We start from the raw sequence: 19,588 nt of genomic DNA on the forward strand, positions 1-19,588 counted from the left end.
GCGATACAATCATTGTCATCCATTCCAATTCGCTCTCTTTTCCCTGCAAGAAATCCTCCATTTAACGATCAACCAAACATGTCGTTTAACATCGCAATTATCGATATTTTAAGAACAAATTTGAAGACAAAATATTTATTGTATTTCCCTGTATTTAATAGTACGCACTTTAAGACAAAATATTTCTTAATAATTTTTAAAGTTTTACAATTATATATTATTAGCTTAAGAGAAAATCAAAAAGAAATGAAAAATGTAATTAAAAGTTTACAAAAATATGAACAAAACTTTTAATATTTAAATTCTTAAAAAGCCATTTAAGGATGTCAGTGCTAACTAATGCTATAAAAGTCGACATTTTATACAGAAATTACGCATTCTATTTAACTATAGATTGTGTCATTAGTAATAGGAACAAGTGACCCAAACACGCAATAGCAACAAGCTATTGAAGAGGTTACTGCGAAAACCGAATGTGAAAGGGCAAACATCACGCATAAGTTTCATTTTATTTTGATTTTTACGACTGGCCAAGACTGTGACAGTGCATTGCCGGGCTTGTGTCCCACCTGGATCACTTGGTAAATAACCAAGCGAAAGGCAACAAAAATCAAGAAAAAGTAGTCACCAAACGGCCAGGACGAGCATCGTATGGAATATGGGGGTGAGTTGGGGGATGAGTGGTTGGGGTGAGTGTTTGCTGTTGCTGTTGTTGTTGCTGCTGTTGTGTCCGAAAGAGAACTAAAGCAGAGAAAATGCCTATTTACGAGCTCGCATGCTGCTGGACACATGGTAATCATATATTTTGGTCATATCTGTGGACCATAAAACCAGTGTCCTTATGTGCCTGTCAATGAGTTGTTTCATGACATTTATTTCGCATGTACCGGTACGGTACGGTACGGTACGGTTTGGTTCGGTTTGGTTTGGGGATGCTGCGTGCAGATGGAAAATATTTTAGTGTCCATTTAATGTCCAATCTAAGGAGCTCGTAACTTTTGATCGAACAAACGAGCACACACACACATACACATACTCCACCCCCGTGGATGAAGGTAAGACTATAACCATTGCTCCATATATATAAATATATCAGTAGTTGGTTGCTGGTCAAGGGGTTCGAATGTGGCACGCAATCGAGTCTCCTGGGATAATACTTTAATTTTCTCACTGATGCGTCCTGAGTGATAAGTGGAAGTTATTTGCCAGCTATTTGGTTATTTTATTAGTGGATTTCTTTACCAGTCCCTCCACTCCCGTACCGAAAACCTCAATGCTGCTTGGACAGCACTTTATGGACAGCGCTTGGCTGGATTAGTTCAATTCCTGCGCTCACCGTCACTCATAAATATTTAATTAAAATCAAAATTAGTTTTTCGCATAACGTGTAACGCACCTGAGGCTTCTGGCTGGTGGGTAACTCAAGCGTTCTGTTTCCATCAAGTGCGGCCAAAAATGTCATGCCTGGTTATTGCAAATGCAAAACAGTACGAAAAGATGATCCCAGAACACGGGTTGGAATCTGGCAAGCAGGCTCGTTAAAAATTAAAACGCTTTCATCTTCGGCACGCAGATACTATATATACTAGTATACTCCACACGCCACATGTGCCACCCTCTGCTCCCACAATCCTCTCAGGCTTTGAGTTTCCACTTAGCTTGTGGTTTTCATTGGCGATTTAGGTGCAGGGCACACGCAATCCTCGCTGCTTGCATAACTTTTGACTTCACGGCAAACAACGGCGACCCATAAAATAGATTTACATGCGACGCCCCAGAGACCAAAACGACGATGACTAAGAGATGTAAACAGTGTGTTTTCGATGTGAATTGACTTCAGTTCAAGCAGCACCTGAAATTAAGTGATATGTCGACAGGCGAAAAAAATTTAAAAAAAAAAATACGAGTTCAAATCAAACTTCGCCACAGATTCATAAAATTCTATTCGGACTATGACAGACCCGTATAAAAATGTCAAAACACACACAAGAATTACTTAAATTTGAAGTATATTATATCGGTTATGTATAGCTGCTCAGCATGGCTGAGAGTAATTCAACAACAGGTTGGAATGAGATCCTCTTACCCATGGTCAAGCCAGAGAATTATTCAATTTAAATACTCGTCATCCGACATTGGCAATAAACGTGAAACTCCTTCGAAAAACAAAGCCAGTCGAGACAAAATTGACTCCAAGTGTCGAAAGGACGATTTTAAAGCAGTCCCAAAATATACCTACGAAATTACGCGCAGACCAAATCAAAGTCAAAAACCATCGAAGCCTTCCAAGCCAAGCCCCATTAAATTTCGATCCAAATGGCGCTACGGTTATAGTGTCTTTCTGGCCGGATTATGCTCGATGCTGTGGGCAGTCTATGAGCTGGGCAAACCGGAGCACGATCAGCGTGGACGCAGCATTGAGGATGAGCTGAGCTCGTTGCCGTTGCTGCAGCAATATGTGCAGCGTATGTGGCACTCGCTGCATTACTATCAGAAGATGCTGGAAGAGCCGGTGCCCACCAAGCTGGTGCCAGACATACAGCAGCCTCCGTACGTACAGCCACGCTATACGCTCGTGCTGGAGATGAGAGATGTCCTCGTCCATCCTGACTGGACATATCAGACGGGCTGGCGGTTTAAGAAGCGACCCGGCGTCGATCACTTTCTGCGCGAGTGCAGCAAACACTTTGAGATTATTGTCTACACTGCCGAGCAGGGCACGACCGCATTTCCCATTCTGGATGCCCTCGATCCGAATGGATATATACGGTATCGTTTGGTGCGCGGTGCCACACAGCTGCTGGATGGTAAGCACATCAAAAACTTGAATCGACTCAATCGCAATTTGCGGCGGGTAATTGTCGTTGATTGGGATTGTCAGGCTGTTCCACTGCACCCAGATAATATTTTTGCTATTGCCCGCTGGGTGGGCAACGATGACGATGTTCAGCTCTTCGATCTGGCAGCGTTTTTGAAACTCATTGCAGAGCATAAGGTGAGAAATGCTCATCCTCATTATCCTTATTATAAATTAAGTTTCTCCATCCTCCTGTTTTGAAGATGGAAGATGTGCGTGAGGTGCTGCACTACTATCACCAGTTCGAGGATCCAATTGAGCAGTTTAAGGAGAATCAGCGAAAACTGCTGGAAATGAAGCAGGAGAAGCCGGATGCCGAAACGGGTTGTTTGAAATAAATTATTATTCCTGTATTTTTGTATTATTGTAATATATAAAATATTCTTGATTTTAAGATGCTTATTATTTATTTCTGTTCTTACCCATTTAATTCAGCTAGATCCATTTCTGCTGTATTCAGAAAATGTGACTTTCGTTAGGCAAAGTCGCACTGAAAAATACCAGAAAATACAGATTGAAAATGCCAAAAATTGTGATGCTGTTCATTATGCAAATTGTCGTAGGCTTAAAATCCACAAATTGCATTGATGCACCACCCAATGAAATTCCAGCTAGATGAAGATGGGACAGATGGACAGTTGGATGACTGGATGTGTGGATGGTTGGATGGGTAAACAGATGTGTGAGAGCTTTGGTGTTATTATTTAAATGGCGCATTATCAGTGGCCAGCAGCGGGCTGGCCAGTCAGCTCGTCGACTTGTCATAAACAATCAAAATCCATTTAAAATCGTACATGCAATTTGGCCCCACCTGACATGGCCAGCAGACAAGGATGACGAAGGAGGATGTGGGGAATGAGATTGCCGATTCGCAGGCAACGACAACATCAACGCCTCGTCAAGTGTGTGGGCGGGACTGTAAATAGGGTTGAGGATGGGAGTTTTGGTGGTGGTGTTGGTCATTGGGCAATTGACAGTGCAGCAGCAGCTGCCTGCCAGCCAGCCTGGATCCATGGCCATGTCGACCATTTCCCGTTGCATGTCCTGGCCCTGTTCTGTGTATCGTTGATATGATAATTGGCATGAGGCAATAATCCACTTGGATACGTTTACGTTGACAATCGTTTATATCGCAATCAGTGTCATGCCGTCTGCGTCCTGGATTGTTGTCGTTCCAACTGGTCCGGCTGCTGTTCAGTCTACATAAAGTATAATTTCCAGCCGTTCTCTCCTCGTTGTCGACCTCTACGACAGTGGCAACGACAACGACAACGACAACGACGACGTATTAAATAACAATGAACTGCAATTGCCCAGCGAGTCTCGTAATTCGTTTGTAATGCGTGCAGACGCACAGATTTTGAGTAGCACTTGTGCCCCGCCAGTTGTGTTGTCCTGCGGTTCCAGTTATCCACACTCGACATATGATACACCCACCAAACAGATTCTCTGCCACCCATTCTCAATCTTTCCACCTTTCTCGTTGTTTTGTTTTATGTGTTCTCAACCGGCAATTGTCTCCCGTTTTGCGCACATAATTTCTGATTTCCAAGTTTAATTCGTTGACACTTAAATTTAATCACTGCTTGAAAACGTTCTCCAAAACGATTCATTTCCATTTGGCTGAAGAATTGGGAAACTAATCTTAATTATAATTGGTGATTAGATTCTTTGAAATCCGATATAATTTGTATATTTTTATAGCTGACCAAAACCAACATTTAAAGCTAATAAATAATTACACATTTTGTTGTTCATTAGAAATTTTATTACCGATTTATACTGGAATTCGCTTTATGCTTTAAGCTTTACCAGCAATACCATTTAGAAGGATTCAAGATGTGCTCTACAGTTTAGCACATGTGCCAAACATTATAAAATATCTGATTAAAATGCTTTACAAATCAGTTTAGCTAAATCATTTCAGAATAGTGCGAATAGGAACCATAACAAAGCTGAACGTTGCAGTATAAAATTATATTAGAAGAGTCGTCGCCAGTCCACACATGGACATAGCCCGCATCTAAAAAAAACCCACGCATACAAAAATGACCATTTGGAGGACACTTTGCGATGCAAAAAGCTAAATTTATGCGCAAAATGCTGCGATATAAGGTGAGTGCAGGAGGGAAAAGGGCAGCGAGAGGGAAGGGCAGGTCAGGAGTACTTCCTGACTGCAAGGAACGGCACTTTTACGCTTGACCTCACTCACAGCGTCCAGCGGCACGATGCTTAGCCCCTTGACCATGGATATATCCCTTCCGCAAGTGTGTGTTTGTGTACACTTGGAGAAATATATACATAAATGCTTTACAACATTAAAAATCGATAGAAAAAAAACTGCATCATTTTTTTTAAATATAATATTAAAAAATTTAGTTATCAGAAATATTATATTTTATGTGAGACTATTTCTAGAAAGTGAGCATTTTTGGGATTTGTATATATAAACATATTGCTTGACGATTTTCTAAATTCCTGCGCAGAGTTTTATTTTATTGTTTGGGTTCTTTTTGTGAGTGTGTGGAGAACCCTTACGTTGTGGCCAATGGTTGTGCGCTTTTTATGAGCGACGACACCACTTGCGATGAAAGCATTTCCGTATCCGCCAGCGTTTCCGAGCGCAGCGTACCCAAAAGCCCGAGCTGAGTCTCAAGCCGTGGCCAAGCTGGAGTCCACTTTAATTTTTGTTTTGTTTATAATTTACGCGACACAACATCAATTAAGTGCTTGGCCGGAAAAGCGTATACCTGCACCTGAAAAAAGCACCCATAAATTGTACCCCTAAAGTGGCGAACGCGTCGTCCTCACAACCTTCTTCCTCCCACGCCACCCATCTCCTGTTAACTTCGCCAGTTTCACGATCTGGTCCACCAGCTGCATTGGCCATTCGCTTAAATAGCTGTTGCCATTTTATATGCGTGCTTTTTTATGCTATACACAAATCATTTTCTTCAATGCATACAAGAGTTGCACCGCAAGTCAAGTATTTATCAACTTCAGGCAATAAAATTAAAAATATACTCAAATCTACAATAGCTATTTATTTATGTCGTAAGATACATTATGTATTTCTATATTTTTCATTAAGTTAGACCAATTTTGAACAATTCAATACAACACTTGGCAATGCTTGAGAGATGCTTCTTCATGAAAAATCAATTATCAACTTTCGGCTTTGGTTCCTCTACTCACAACAGAAGTAAAGGCAAAAGGACAAGAGACAGCTGAGCACCATGCTGCCTAATTGGAATTAACAGAAGAATTTATGGGGCAAGTTGGTGTGATTTGTTGAAGTGACATTACGATGCGGTAAACGAGCGACTGCTGCAAGTGCGACATAAAGTGGAGAATTAAAGTGAGTCACATTTGCAGACGCAATTTGTTACTCCCAAAAAGGACAAAAGGGACACTATACAGCAGCATAAACAAAACTCCAGACGGACCCTCACAGGCACACCCACCCATACATAAATACATATATACACACACACATATACATATACATAAAGATATGTACAGAAGTCCATTCACAGCTGCCACAACATTTGTCGGTAAATTAACCTGAAAGGCGGCATTTGCTCTAACTTACTTGTCTCATAAAACAGACAATGACTGGAGCGCAGCTCATCCTCGGACAAAAGTATTAATATATATTAGCAAATATCGGATTCGTTATCTTTTATATCTTTTTACTTAAGCAAACCCTAATATACATATTCATATTTGCTTACTCTACTAGTCCAAAATCTTATTTTTGTAAATTGATCCTTTTACGGTATTTTAAGCTTATACGGCTTTATATTTATATGTGTATAATGAATCTATCTGCAGATTGTACTGCAAAAACAAATCTTCGGTATACAGTCAAATGAATATAAATTGACACTCGCACTCGTATAATTAACTCATTTCATTCGCCGCCATTTTGTCTAGTCGCGGTTACAAAAATTGGCGACAATTATTTAGCAGGCAAATGGCATGCGAAAAATTAAATAAATGTTTACAGTCGATTGAAAAGTTTGGGTATATTCAAACTGTTTATGAGTATTGGCATACTAGAATGTGTGTAGTTTAATGGGTCTACGAGCGTGAGCATATTATTCAGCTGCAGCGCGCTGCGACAATCAAATGGTTAAATGAATGTTTTGCTGCACTCATCCATTTATTCACGCGCCATAAACTGAGGACGAATTTATTTCAAAGGACATGCGTTCGAACGTACAATAAAAATAATAAAATTAATGGCCAAACGCAAGTGATGGGCCAACCAGGAGCTCTATCCTTTGTATCCTGACTCGATTTCAATGTTTTGTCCACACAGGTACAGTAACAACAACATTGCACCGATGTGGTTACAGTGGTGCCTGAATTAAATATATATACAAATATATATATATAAATATATATGTTTGCGTATTCGTTTGTAAATTGGAGCCGCGGTCAAAATAATTTTAGCCATTTGCATTGCATTTGGGCCAGATTTTAGGAGCCAAATGCAGCTGTTACCCTGCAATGTGGCCGAATAGATTTACACAGCGAGAATTGCTGGGATACAATTTGGTTTCTTATATCAGCTACATAATCTTTACATTTTTAGTATGATTTATGCTGACTCTTTTATTTATTTTTATTTTAATGGGTACACAAGTATGAAATAGGAGAAGGAAGCAACTCCAATCCCATAAATGATATATATTTTCTTGATCTGGATAAACAGGGAAGTCGATCTAGCGTTTGTCATAAGGATCTCAAAAGAAGTTGGAGACTGATATGCTTAATAAATCTTAATTTCACGTATTGCCATCACAACTTGATTTTATTCAGTGTAGCCATTGTCATTGCCATTGCTATTTACGCGACAATTGCAATAAACATTAGTTCATTTGTATTGCGCTGCTGCCCCCCGGAATGCCCCCTTCCTGCAGTGCAGCTTCATCGTGTCGCTGGCACATTAAATTAATTACTCATGTTATTATTCTGGCCGAAATGAAGTACGCAACAATTTATAATCGCGACCAAACAAGATTAGAAGTACCTGCGGTATCCAATTCAAATCTACCCCTTAAACCACCACTTACCTCCACCTTCCCCTAAACCCCTCCACAAACATTATAGCATTTGGTTTACTGCAGTCATTTTGCTTTATTAGTCAAAATGCGCCAAATCAGAATTCCATATTATTCGCAATTGCATTCGAGTACTCCTCTGTTCGTAATTAACGTAAATTTATGATCAACCAATTTCAAAATAACTCACAATTTCCACTGTCCCTTGCACAAAATGCCAATTATGGTTAGGAGCACAACTACTTTAAACTGTGCTTATTTTTATTGTTTTACACAACTATCAACGATTAAGCTATGCTAACTAAAAAATCTGATTTGACCTTTGATCTAATTTTTATTAACAACCTTACACTAAGTAGGTAGCTTATTAAGCTTCTCAATCTGCATAAGATATACTTATCTATTTATATTCTTTCCACATCTCTTAAGCTTGAACACACATCATAATTACAGCTACTTATGAAGACCTCTTTAACGCGTTTGAAATCTTGTAAATTTGTGCACACAAGCCACGTGCTTATAAACAACATTAAAATGTACAACATAATTATGGGATAAATGGTATAAGTTGAACAGAGAATATATGCACTCAAACGGCAGCTTTAATTAGGCAGAAACATTTCAACCATTCATGGGGTGGGGGAATCAACAGGCGGCTGAATGCAACACAATCGCCTCGTAATGCATCCGTCCAGGCTGCAGCCGTGCCCTGCCCCATGCAACTGCTCCCTCATGCGAAAGGATGCCTGACGCCGGATGCGAACCCCACCCCCTCTCTCTCTCTCTCTCTCTCTCTCTCTCTGTGTATTTTGGCCAAATGGATGATTATGTTCAAAAGCATAGGCCAAGGCGCCTAAAACAACAACAAGCAGTCTCGGATTGGTTGAGTGCAACGAGGCGCATCTCCATTTATTTGCATCGAAAATTTGCACATGTTTAAATCGAGATTTACGATGGCGAGGTGACATCATTAATCAAGCGTCTGATTGGTGATCCTGTTCCTGTTAATTAATACAATAATGGATTGCACGCAGTCTCCAGTCTCCTGAGCCAAAGACGACGTCGACAACAAACCCTGCTGGATTTACTAGGATTTACGAGCCACACAAAGAAATGCGTTTAGGCGCCGGGCTGGAGTAGAAAAAAAGTGCAACAGCCGTGTCCAACATTGATTTAAAATTTACAACATTGAGGCAAAGGTTGGGCCAACAATGCCGTATGTTGCATTGATTTATCATTAGGAGGCAGCGGCTGAGAACACATGGCTAAAATGGAAATGTTGCAGCTGCTTCAACAACAGCAGCAGCAACAGAACCGGACACTAAATAAATTTACCAGTTGCCAACATTGGGGGGCACACTGACTAACCCACACACTGCACACACTCACACACACACACATACACACACAAATTTCAATTAACAATTTTACCCTTAATTTGGCCAAAAACAACAACGTCTAAAGAATATGGCTGCAGCGAAGGCTTTTGCTGAGCTGAGCTGAGCTGAGCTGAGTTCAGCTGTGCGATGAGCTGACAAACTAAATTACAATTTGAAATCCCCAAACATACCCCATTCCCCGCCCTGCGACCCAACCCACCTGCCACCACCTGACCACGCCAATTTAGCTGCCGCTCGAGCATCAATTATGATTATCGTCACGTTTTATGAGACGTTTGCCCCAACTTTATGACTGGGCGCCAGCTAGTCAAGCGCCCCCAAAGTATGCACTCTTATAATGAATATTGACAAAGGATATGCACAATATGTACACATATATACTTATATACTATATACACCTGTGTTGGCAGCCTTGCAAATCCTTTCTAAGTAGACATACATATACTACATACATGCCTCTGGCATATGTTTACTTATATTACTGAATTTATTCCTCATTTATTCATTAGTGAAATTAGCTACTACGTACAACGACTTGTTTATTAAGAATCGGGCTACATTTTTCGTAGGAGACGACTGTGATGCCAGTTGTTATTAACACTATGTTTTGGCTTAGAATCAGCTAATGAAATATTTTGTTTAATTTTTAGTCATATTAATGTGTACTCTAATCTCTCATTCAATCTAATTCGCTGCATTTATGGAAGTATACAATCTAATTAATCTTGACGTTCGTTAAGAATTCATTGATCTCAGCTAGTTTTTATTTGCTCCACGTTCAACTTATTGAAACGTTTCTTAATCTAATCTGGGACTGATTGTTAAGCGTCAGCAATTGCTTTGAGATGTGAGCACAGTTGCTTTTAATTGTGTGCACCAAAAAATAATAAGCAGAAATTAAAACGGGGTAATGGGCATGATGACGACAGGGGGGGACAGCAGAAGACAGTAGAAGTCAAGTCGCAATTACAACTGGCAACAAACGAAATTTCAATTAGCGGCACTTAGCGCCAGCTGCCATTACCTAAAATACCAACCAACCCAAGTCGCAGTCAAAAACAACAACAAAAAAATATCTAATAACAACTAAACGATATTAGGGAACAAATTAGATGCGAGGGGCAAGAGGGGAGCACACAAATTGAATGGCAGCAAGTGCAGAGAAACCGCAGGCGAAGAAGCCAAAGCCGTCAAAAGGCGAAACTTGGATTTTGAATTTTTGGTTTTTTGCTTGCCACACATTAGGCAAAAACAATTTCATTTTGCAAATTGTTGTGTTGCATTTGCAACCAGCAGCAAATTGGCCAAATCTTTTTTGCAGCTAAACCAGCAAAACTGTGAAGTGATTTCCTTGTAATTGGCTCCCAAGTAACCAGACACTAAGTACTAAGTACAAAACACTCACACAGCTCCATGTATGCCACCATTTACTAAATTGTAACTGCGGATATGCAAATGGTTTGGTTAGGCAATCCAGCTAAATGGCGAACTAATTGCATTCAAAACTGACAAAAATTTAAAAAAAACACAGTTTTTAGCATAATTACCAACAGACTAGAAAACAGTTGAACAATTAATGTAATCAAATTGTTTCGTTTAGCGAGTAAGAATCTAAATTGTTACTAATTGGTATTTGACTGTGATATGTGAAAAAATAAATCTATTTAAGTAGGTGTCGATAATGTTTTTTTTTTTAACTTTTATACAAAATTAAAATTTCACTTATGAAGCAAAACTTTTTACTGCGCACCTTGCAACCTAGAATATAGATCATTTTTAAAACAAATACAATTCAAATGCATTTATTTGTTATACAAGTTAATTTTTTTGTTTGTTTTTTTTTTTTTTTTCCCAACAAATAAAACTTTTGGGCAAACATAAAAACATTCCATGCCATTACACAAATCCAACGCATCCTTTATGAGTGCTGTAAACTATTGCACTAGAAAGAGATGGAGAGAGTGAGAGAGTGAAATGGGTGCCGAGTATTTGGATGATTGTCGAGTATGTGAAACTTCTTGAAGATAATAATAATTTAGTGCTGTTGAAATGACTTTTGACCATCACACACAATTGATACGACCAACCGACCAACCAACCAAACCAGGCCAGGGCAGAGCAGGAAGCTCACAAGCTTAGACTCAGGCTCAGGCTCAGCCTCAGCCTCAGCCAGGTTGACAGAGACAGGGATCTGGGCGGCACTGCAGCTGTGCCTGCACATTGTCTCTGTAGGTAACGGCGACGGAGATGTTTCTAGAATTTACTTATCTCTGTGTGTGTGAGTGTGTGTGTGTGTGTGTGTGTGTGTGTGTGTGTGTGTGTGTGAGCGTGTGTGTGTGCGTGTCTGTGCCCGCTCAAAGCTCAGAGCGCGAAAATGGGAGGGCGCCTGTCGCCTTTCTCTTGTGGTTTTTGTTCTTGCGGTTGTTGGATCATATGGCATTTGGGTTTCTTTCTGTTGGTAAACGCTGTATGTCACTACAGGTCGCGATTGTTGCGTGATGGCAGGATTGCAGACAATTGCAGACAATTGCAGACACGGGTGTTGTGTGCATTGGATCGCAGACAGAGTCAAAGGCAAATAGTCAAAAATGAAAACAAAAATATACATAAATCTCAATTGTATTTCGAGTGTCAACTAAATTCGTTGCAGAATTCTTGTCCACTTGCTGCAAGAGGCGTACTCTGGGGTGCCCATGCAATGTCTGATTTCCGCCACCAGCCAATGAGCCCTAATGACGGGCGTCGATCGGCCGGGGAATGTACGCGAGGATTGCTTCGAATGCGGACAGGCGATGTGAAACGGTATTAGCTGGATACGTGCATCACCTCCCACTGGCAATCGTCCTGCAGGCGGTACTGCAAGCGATCTGCAATCTGATTCATGCCAATCTTTAGAAAGTCCCAGCGCAGTGACTTAATTTTAAAGGCGGTGCTTTGGAGAAAGTGAGGAAAATGTATACTTTATGATTGACGGTGATTGATAGATAGGACATACAAAGTAGGTGGACGATGTAGCGGCTCTCCGGACTCCATAAAATCCTTAAGGAATCGATCGTGCTTTTCCTTAAGCTCTTCATAGTTCGACGGCCTGCCGGTGCGGAATATAATGGCCCGGATTTGGGCCGGCAGCTCATCCTTTTCCCAATAGAGATCCAGCTCGGACTCGGGCAGCTGGACGGCGCTGGCGCCAATCAGACGCACCTGCCAGATGAGCGGTCTGGGTCCTTGCGACGGCAACATTACCCTGGGGAATAGAAAGGTAATGGCACACTTGTTATTCGCTTTCAAGTTCTTGCAACTGCGTGTGAACTGCTGTGTGGCGTAGGTCACGCAGTCATCCTCGGTGAGTCCTCGAAAGAGCACGGTGCGATTGAGAACACCGAACTCCTTATCGACGGTAGCCAGATTCATGGCTTGCAGAAAATTAGGTTCTTCGACGGCATGCAAAATCTGCCGGAGGAATGTCACCGGTTCGTTGGGATAATCGACTATGTGCGCCAGAGTTGATTTTGCCATTTTGCAAATTTTGAATGACATCGCAAAATTGTGAAAACGAACCATTTTTGAATTTGAATTTGGAATTTAATTTAGTGCGCACAATTTGGCAGTCTGGCAAGCAGTCGTATGTCAATAGTTTGATGTACCTATAGAGAAATGTGTGCCATGTCTACGTCAAATTGTTACTGTTTATAAGTACAAACATCCTATTCATTCATTAGTTTGTCAACGAAATCGCTGAATGGCCTACGCTTAAGCATTGAGGTTTGTTCCTGTGTGTGTCTATACCTGTGTCTCAATATATGTATCTATGCTGGATATGAAGTCGGGTTTTGCCGTACTTTTGAGCGGAAATTGGCAACTTCTTCTTGCCATTGAAATATCTTCGATGAGCTCCTGTATTACCTGATATATGCTGTCTTCTGTATAATTGTCGCACTCTCCAGCGGCTTGTGTGCCTTACAGTGCGTCTTCCAGATAACCGACGGACGAGCATTAATATTAAAAAACATCTCACCCAACCACCCAATCAGGCATACGAACAGACTGTCGCAAAAATTCCGAGATATGAATTTGATGCAAATCAAGAATATATATTCTTTATGGTGTAGGAGTTATGTCCTTGCCTGCAGATATGAAAAATACTTCGTTGGCCTGAATTCCACGCTGGACATGTGGCATGTGGCATGTGGCGAAGTGTGTGTCGTTGCTGTCGCTGCAGAGCTCCAATCGCCATCGATTGATATACCAAATGCGTATGGGAATGCGGATCGCGGCATGGCTGCATGTGTTCATCAACCTGCTGCCGTTTAGTTATTTTATACCAACTTTGTTTGCCAAGAATACAAAAGCTGCCACTCAATGCGAATATTCGGCTGTGGTATGGCCACAGTGGGCACTAAAGTGTGGCATGGCATTTGTTCGTTTGCAGGCGCATCTCAAAGAAATAAATAAAAGGAGGCTCGCCCCGGCCAAAATACCGGAAAATCCACACATTCTTCGACGCAGCCACTTTGCATGCAATGCGAGCAACTTGCTCAACTTTTGTTTGCTGCTGCATTTGTCTGTGGAAATGCCTTGTGCAAACTGAAATTGAATTTGTAAAAATTCGCTTGTAATAATTTCTCGATTTTCGGTGGAAATTATTTGATTACACACACGTGAGGAACGGTCCGCCTCCAACCGCTGATGCAGCTACCAGCCAAAGGACTTGATCTTCTCCAGCTCCACTGAATGCTGGCTGCTGGCTGCTTGGAGGCCATAAAATAAACTTCATCTGCTGTTCGTGCTGCTTGGTATTTTGGGTGCAAAAACTTGAGATGCGCATTCATTCGCAAAATTCCCAAAACAAATAAACTTGTTTTGAGGTGGCAAATGCAACGCTTGGCTCCGAAATATATAGATATTGGAAGGATTGCGGATAGGAGGTCGATTATAGTGATGTGATTAGTGGTTTCACAATGCCCGAGTGAAGTAACAAAGATGCTTTGGAGGAATTTTTGAATTTTTCAAGAAATCCATTTCAGTCATTGTTTTCGACGCGTTAACAAATTACAATTACTTTAGTAAGTAAACCTGGAAATAATTATTACTGCAGAAGGAAGGTCTACTTATTTCAGAAAGTGTAGCTGCAAAGTGTAATTAGTTGAGTAATTTTATCAAACACTTTACTTTAGTAAGAAAATTGATATACCTTATGAATTCCATATGAAATACGAATGTGTTATTCATTTCCGTATATCTCGTTTTAAAAACAGGTTTCTTTTCATGTGGAGGCAAATGCCAAGCAGCAAGGCAGCTAGTAACGTATACCAGGTCGTACTTAAACGAGCATCCCCAGGATTGTAGCTGCGATGTAATTTGCATTTTGCAAGTCCAAAATGAACTAATAAACACACACCGGAACCCGAGTCCACAAATTGCCGATGTTTGCAGCGCAAATCACATTACCCGGCATTGCCCGACCCCGCACAAAGAAAGAGGTCTAAGCAGTGTCCGGTGGCACAGGGGCTAATAGGCAACCAGTCGCGGATACTCGGCTCAAATTGAAAGTTATTTAATGCCTAGGAGGGGGGGCGGTAAAAGGTCGAGCCCTGAGGTAAGGGGCGCGGCGGCCTATGAGGTTACGGAAATTGTTACGCGATGCTTGGCCAGGCCAAGAAAATGGCAACCGCAGGAACAACAACAAAGGCGACTGGTTTTCAGTTGCCTGTGCTTATTTTTGTTTTTTTTTAACGAATAAGATTCAAAAAGTTTATGCCGTTGGCTGTCAAGACTTGGCAAATGGGCAGCTGAAGCAGAAGCCGGGCGTCTTGCGTGTGATTCGCATTCGCTGGAGGATTCCGTGTGCGGGGACACTGAATATTTAACAAGCGGCTGCGGAAGAGGAAACCAAATGGCGCAAGTATTGCTCAGTTTAATCTATTTCCTGCACGGGCTGCCTCCAAGCCCTGGAGTCTGTCTGACTCCCTTACTGCCTGCCTGTCTGCCTGCCTGCCTGCCTGCCTGGCGGCCGATCTGCACAATCTTTAAAAACACCAATTTATCGTTTCATAAAAAGGCAAACTTCACTTAATTCCGTGAGACAACAAAATTTGTTGGTTCGCCACAAGTATATTCATTTTCCAGTAAATATTGCCCGCAACGAAACTTAATTTCAAAACAAAGTGTCCATAAAATGTTCGGTTCAAGACAAAAGTGTAAAAAAAATTTAAATCATTTGTGGTAAAAAGAAAGACAAATCTTTGATTTAAGTACTATGTCTATAAACATGATTACGTACTAATAATTACAATACTAACTTGCCCAAAAACTGCTGGGATACCGAAGATAAAATACTCTTGCATTTATATACAAAAGTACGATTTGCTTAAGGTATTTGTTACACATCCGATTGATCTTAAAGGAACTTACTCTTATAGTGGGCCGCTCAAATAAATTATATTTTGAAATTAAGTGCAAGCTTACTAAACGAATTGCTTAATCATTTTCAATGTTAATTTTAGCTTGCAGCTCGCAGTTTTGACTCAAAAAAAAAAAAAAAAAAAACAAAGAAACTTTTCAAATTTTCCCCTGGGAAATGTATGTTTATGTCTTAAATTAAAACAAAAAAAAAACTGAAAACATGGCCACAGAAAATGCGCAAGCCACAAAATTGTTTTCAAATTAAGATGGCAATTTTCAGCTAGCAGCACCCACCTCCAAAGGACAATGGAAATTTCACCCCCAAGATGCGACTAGGGAGAAAGACCTGGTCAGGTTATCAGATGAGGTGGGGATGGTGTTCAGGGCCAAGAACTTATGCCCGAGCTCTATGTAAACGCAATTTGATTATATTCACGGTTACACTTCATTCGTCCCCAGGTTTAGGTGAAGGTACCCTCAAATCTGTGCCATGGCAAATTGACATAAATTGTTTTTGCTGTTATTGTTGTTGTCTGTTTTGGCGCCCTCACTCAAGCAATTTATGCGATCAATTAAATATTTTTAAAATGACCAAAAAGTTGTTTGGCTTTTTTAATTTTCATAAATTTTACTTAAATGTTTTCACTTTTGCAATAGTAAATTTCATTTTGGCCCGCCGCTTAATGTGTCAAATTTTTTGTTTTTATTTTCTGACAAGTTATGAGAATGATAACAAGATTTTATGTTGATTAGAAAATTTAGATATTGGGGCGTTACTCGTTGGTATTAGAATTTATTGCAAATGAGCAAAACTTTATGAAAATTAAAATGCACAAAAAAGTCAAGGAGCCAGTGAAAGTAAATCAAATGTAAATCATCGACAGCAACCAACGATCCTGGACCAACTTTCATCTTTCAAAAGTCCGGCAGCAACAGCAGCAGCAGCGGCAAAATGATATACAACACATTTTGTGGAACCTTTACAACTAAATGCGGATAATCTGTAAGTTTGCTTTTCCAAAATTTATGTGAAACGGGTGGAGTTTTCCCTACATTCTTGTTGCTGCTGCTGCTGCTGCTGCTGTTGGCTGGTCTTGTTGTTGTGCTTTTTCTTGGTTCTCTGTATAGTTTTTCATCTAGTCAACCCCGCAGCCCGCAACCCGCATCCCAGTCATATCTGGTGCCCAAAACTAAAACATGCGCATTCAATGGGCGTCCATCCCATCCGGTAGCCCCCACCTTGCCCCTCAGTCAGTCCTGTTGCTGCAATTCATTTCCAACAGACGGGTATACGTATGTGTGTGTATGTGTGTGTGTGTGTGTATGAGTGCTCGTTTTGGAGGAGTGCTTCTCGGTGTATGTGCGGAGATTTACCGTTTTATACTTGACATTTCCAAAAGTTTAAGTTTTAATTTATGACACCGCCACTTTCTATACGGGGCGACAAGCTAAATATGAGCGAACGGAGCAAAGGGGCTGGGGCAAGGGGGACTGGGGGGATAGGAGAGAGATGGATATCCTTAAACAGGATACCTAACTATTGTCGTTAGTCTTGAGTCGTTCGTCCAGCTCATCTTTACAATACGCTCAGCTTTCTGGGACAGAAGTCCGTTGTTCATTTAAATAACCATTGAGAAGATTCAACAATTTTATGCTGCGGTAACAAAAATTTGCTGAAGCCCATTCAAAGTGTCATATTGTCTAGTGACTTAAGTGCTTAAGTTAACAAAGTGCAGATGAGTAATAATTCATAGTTATATACACGATCTGCACATAAGCATGGCTTGTTTTAATTAGCACCAATGCATGCAAAGAAAACTGCAATACGAAGTAATATCCTTAAATAAGACAGCAAATGGTAAAAAAAAACCCAATTTTTTCCAAATACATGAAGATATAAACTTTCTATGTGAAATCTTAATCAAAAAAGCCAATCAAAAAACATAGATTTGATACAATTTATTATTTATATATATATATATTGTAAAGATCAAAATATTTTTCTCACATACTATCTTAACCAGCCAAAAAAGATACACATCACATAACATCAATATGACACTATTGGGAAATGCACGACTTGCATCGATCGCCAAAAATGGTCGTATCCGAGCGGACTTTCAAATGTTTTGTTGCTAAAACCATCGATGACGCCTCTGATGTTTCCGAATAGGGCGCTCATAGTTTCCTATACCTGTGTGTGGGTAGCGTATGATGAAAAATATTGAAGATTTTCCATATTGGGCTGCGTTTACCTGGTAACGAGTTGTAATAGTCGCCAGCACCACTGGGTGCATTCGAATGGGAGCTGTAATTTGAAAATATTGCCAAAAACTTTCTATAAATGTATTTACTGGCATTACTTACTAAAGTCCATTGCGCAGATTTCCTCCTCTATTAGTTAAAGGAGCGCGATAGTCGGTACGCTCATAAGGATCACAGTTTCTAGGTTCCTCAGAGTACCATTCGGGCCGTCCACTGTAGTTAGTGCGAGAATAATCTGGTAGCTCACATCTATAACCAGTCTGTGCGACATATTGCTGATAGCACTGCGAAAAAATTGCGATAATTTATCAAAAGCATTCCGTAAACTAAAGCCAAACCCACATCGATTATGTTGTCATCATCATCTGGTGCTGCCATGCCGTATTTCTCCATAATTTTGAAATTTTTTTAAAATTTGAATTTGAATTTTTCGAAAATCGAAAAGATGTATAAGACCTGAATACAAAAGCGAATTTGATTTTGGAAATACAAATCGTACATGCCTCGCTGCCTACTTCGCATGAGTAACTAGATCAAATTCCATTTTTTAATATTTAGCGATAAAAGCTAAACTGAGTGCTTGAAAATAACGTCTCGTTAAATGTGAAGATCAAAAATTAATTCTGTACACACGGCTTATCTCAGAATTCCAGCAATCGCATCAGCACTTCAAAATTTCCAATTTGCTAATGATGTATCTATGTATGTGTCTGTCTGCATGTATGTATCTGTTTGAGTGTGTTAGTGACTGTAGTTACTTTAGCTCTAAGTCCACGGGCTCAACATGAAAGCTGAAATCCCTCTGTCCAAGCCAACCGAAGGAAACACACTCTCTACATTCTCTGTGAGGATGATGAATTTGAACATTTTGTGTGCGCAAAGTCACTTGCTTAAAAGTTATTAGGGATTAAAAGAGTTGCGGCTGACGACACAAATGCGCTTTGGTATCTGCTTCATTAGAAACGAAAGGCAATTGCATGGTACTCGCAGGACATGTGTGTGTGTGGCGCAGAGAAAGGGAGATGCAGAGAGAGAGAGAGATAGATAGAGTGTGTGTGTGTGTGTGTGTGTGGGTAAGTAAACACCTTTGGTGAAAGTTTTTGAAAATACTAAAAGGAAATCACTTTAGGCGTCCTGCAAAACGGTCCAAAGAAAATGCCATAGCATCCAAAAACTTTTGTATCAGCACACCCCCGTATTTCTAGCCCTTCCCCCTCCCGCTCACCCTTCCGACCATAAAGCCCAAGTTTTGTTGGTGGCAGCGTGAACGATTATGAGCAGCAATCCTGATTTTACTGACTACCTCACAGCAACTTTTGAGACAACTTAATTCCCTTCCAGATAAATCAAAATAGTTGGCTAGCAGATCAGGGTATTTTAGCTTTGCTTTCACAGAAATTTGTATTTTTATTTACACCATTTTTAACTTATGCATTTTTATGAGCTGCGCTTTGTGTGTGTGTGTGTCCGTGTGTATGCCTGTGTATGTGTGTGGTTTATCCTTTCATAAATGCGTCCAACGCCCAACTGATTTATGCCACCACAAGCTGGATCTGCTGGTACCAAGTTGCCACACTCCCTGCGCTCCTTGCAGT

At 40.5% G+C, this 19,588-nt stretch overlaps 3 protein-coding genes and 1 long non-coding RNA gene across 6 annotated transcripts; 1 reads left to right on the forward strand and 3 right to left on the reverse strand.

Annotated features, from left to right (window-relative positions):
- Positions 1-331: 331 nt before the first annotated feature.
- On the reverse strand, positions 332-1,841 carry LOC116805294. 3 transcript variants are annotated; one of them, XR_006246602.1, is made up of 4 exons: positions 1,587-1,841; positions 1,397-1,522; positions 1,243-1,326; positions 332-1,180 (listed from the first exon to the last, which is right to left on the reverse strand). It is a non-coding gene; the product is annotated as an uncharacterized LOC116805294 (long non-coding RNA). The 3 variants fall into 3 exon arrangements; XR_004365106.2 differs by having other exon boundaries at positions 332-935; positions 1,031-1,180; positions 1,397-1,838; XR_004365105.2 differs by having other exon boundaries at positions 1,397-1,833.
- Positions 1,842-1,993: 152 nt separating this feature from the next.
- On the forward strand, positions 1,994-3,224 carry LOC6561956 (mitochondrial import inner membrane translocase subunit TIM50-A). Its single transcript, XM_032736279.2, has 2 exons — positions 1,994-2,995; positions 3,061-3,224. Exons 1-2 carry the CDS (start codon positions 2,024-2,026, stop codon positions 3,193-3,195), a joined length of 1,107 nt encoding a protein of 368 aa, XP_032592170.1. The 5' UTR covers positions 1,994-2,023; the 3' UTR covers positions 3,196-3,224.
- Positions 3,225-11,929: 8,705 nt separating this feature from the next.
- Positions 11,930-12,953, reverse strand: LOC6570928 (pyridoxine/pyridoxamine 5'-phosphate oxidase). Its single transcript, XM_001997102.3, has 2 exons — positions 12,322-12,953; positions 11,930-12,258 (listed from the first exon to the last, which is right to left on the reverse strand). The coding sequence occupies exons 1-2, from the start codon at positions 12,885-12,887 to the stop codon at positions 12,132-12,134; spliced, it is 693 nt and encodes a 230-aa protein (XP_001997138.3). The 5' UTR covers positions 12,888-12,953; the 3' UTR covers positions 11,930-12,131.
- A 4,739-nt stretch (positions 12,954-17,692) lies between these two features.
- On the reverse strand, positions 17,693-18,469 carry LOC6561954. Its single transcript, XM_001988618.3, has 4 exons — positions 18,336-18,469; positions 18,096-18,277; positions 17,984-18,036; positions 17,693-17,922 (listed from the first exon to the last, which is right to left on the reverse strand). The coding sequence occupies exons 1-4, from the start codon at positions 18,384-18,386 to the stop codon at positions 17,864-17,866; spliced, it is 345 nt and encodes a 114-aa protein (XP_001988654.2). The 5' UTR covers positions 18,387-18,469; the 3' UTR covers positions 17,693-17,863.
- Between the last annotated feature and the right edge of the window lie 1,119 nt (positions 18,470-19,588).

Source organism: Drosophila grimshawi, unplaced genomic scaffold (assembly GCF_018153295.1).
Source record: "Drosophila grimshawi isolate 15287-2541.00 unplaced genomic scaffold, ASM1815329v1 contig_1377, whole genome shotgun sequence".
NCBI classification, from domain to species: Eukaryota; Metazoa; Arthropoda; class Insecta; order Diptera; family Drosophilidae; genus Drosophila; species Drosophila grimshawi.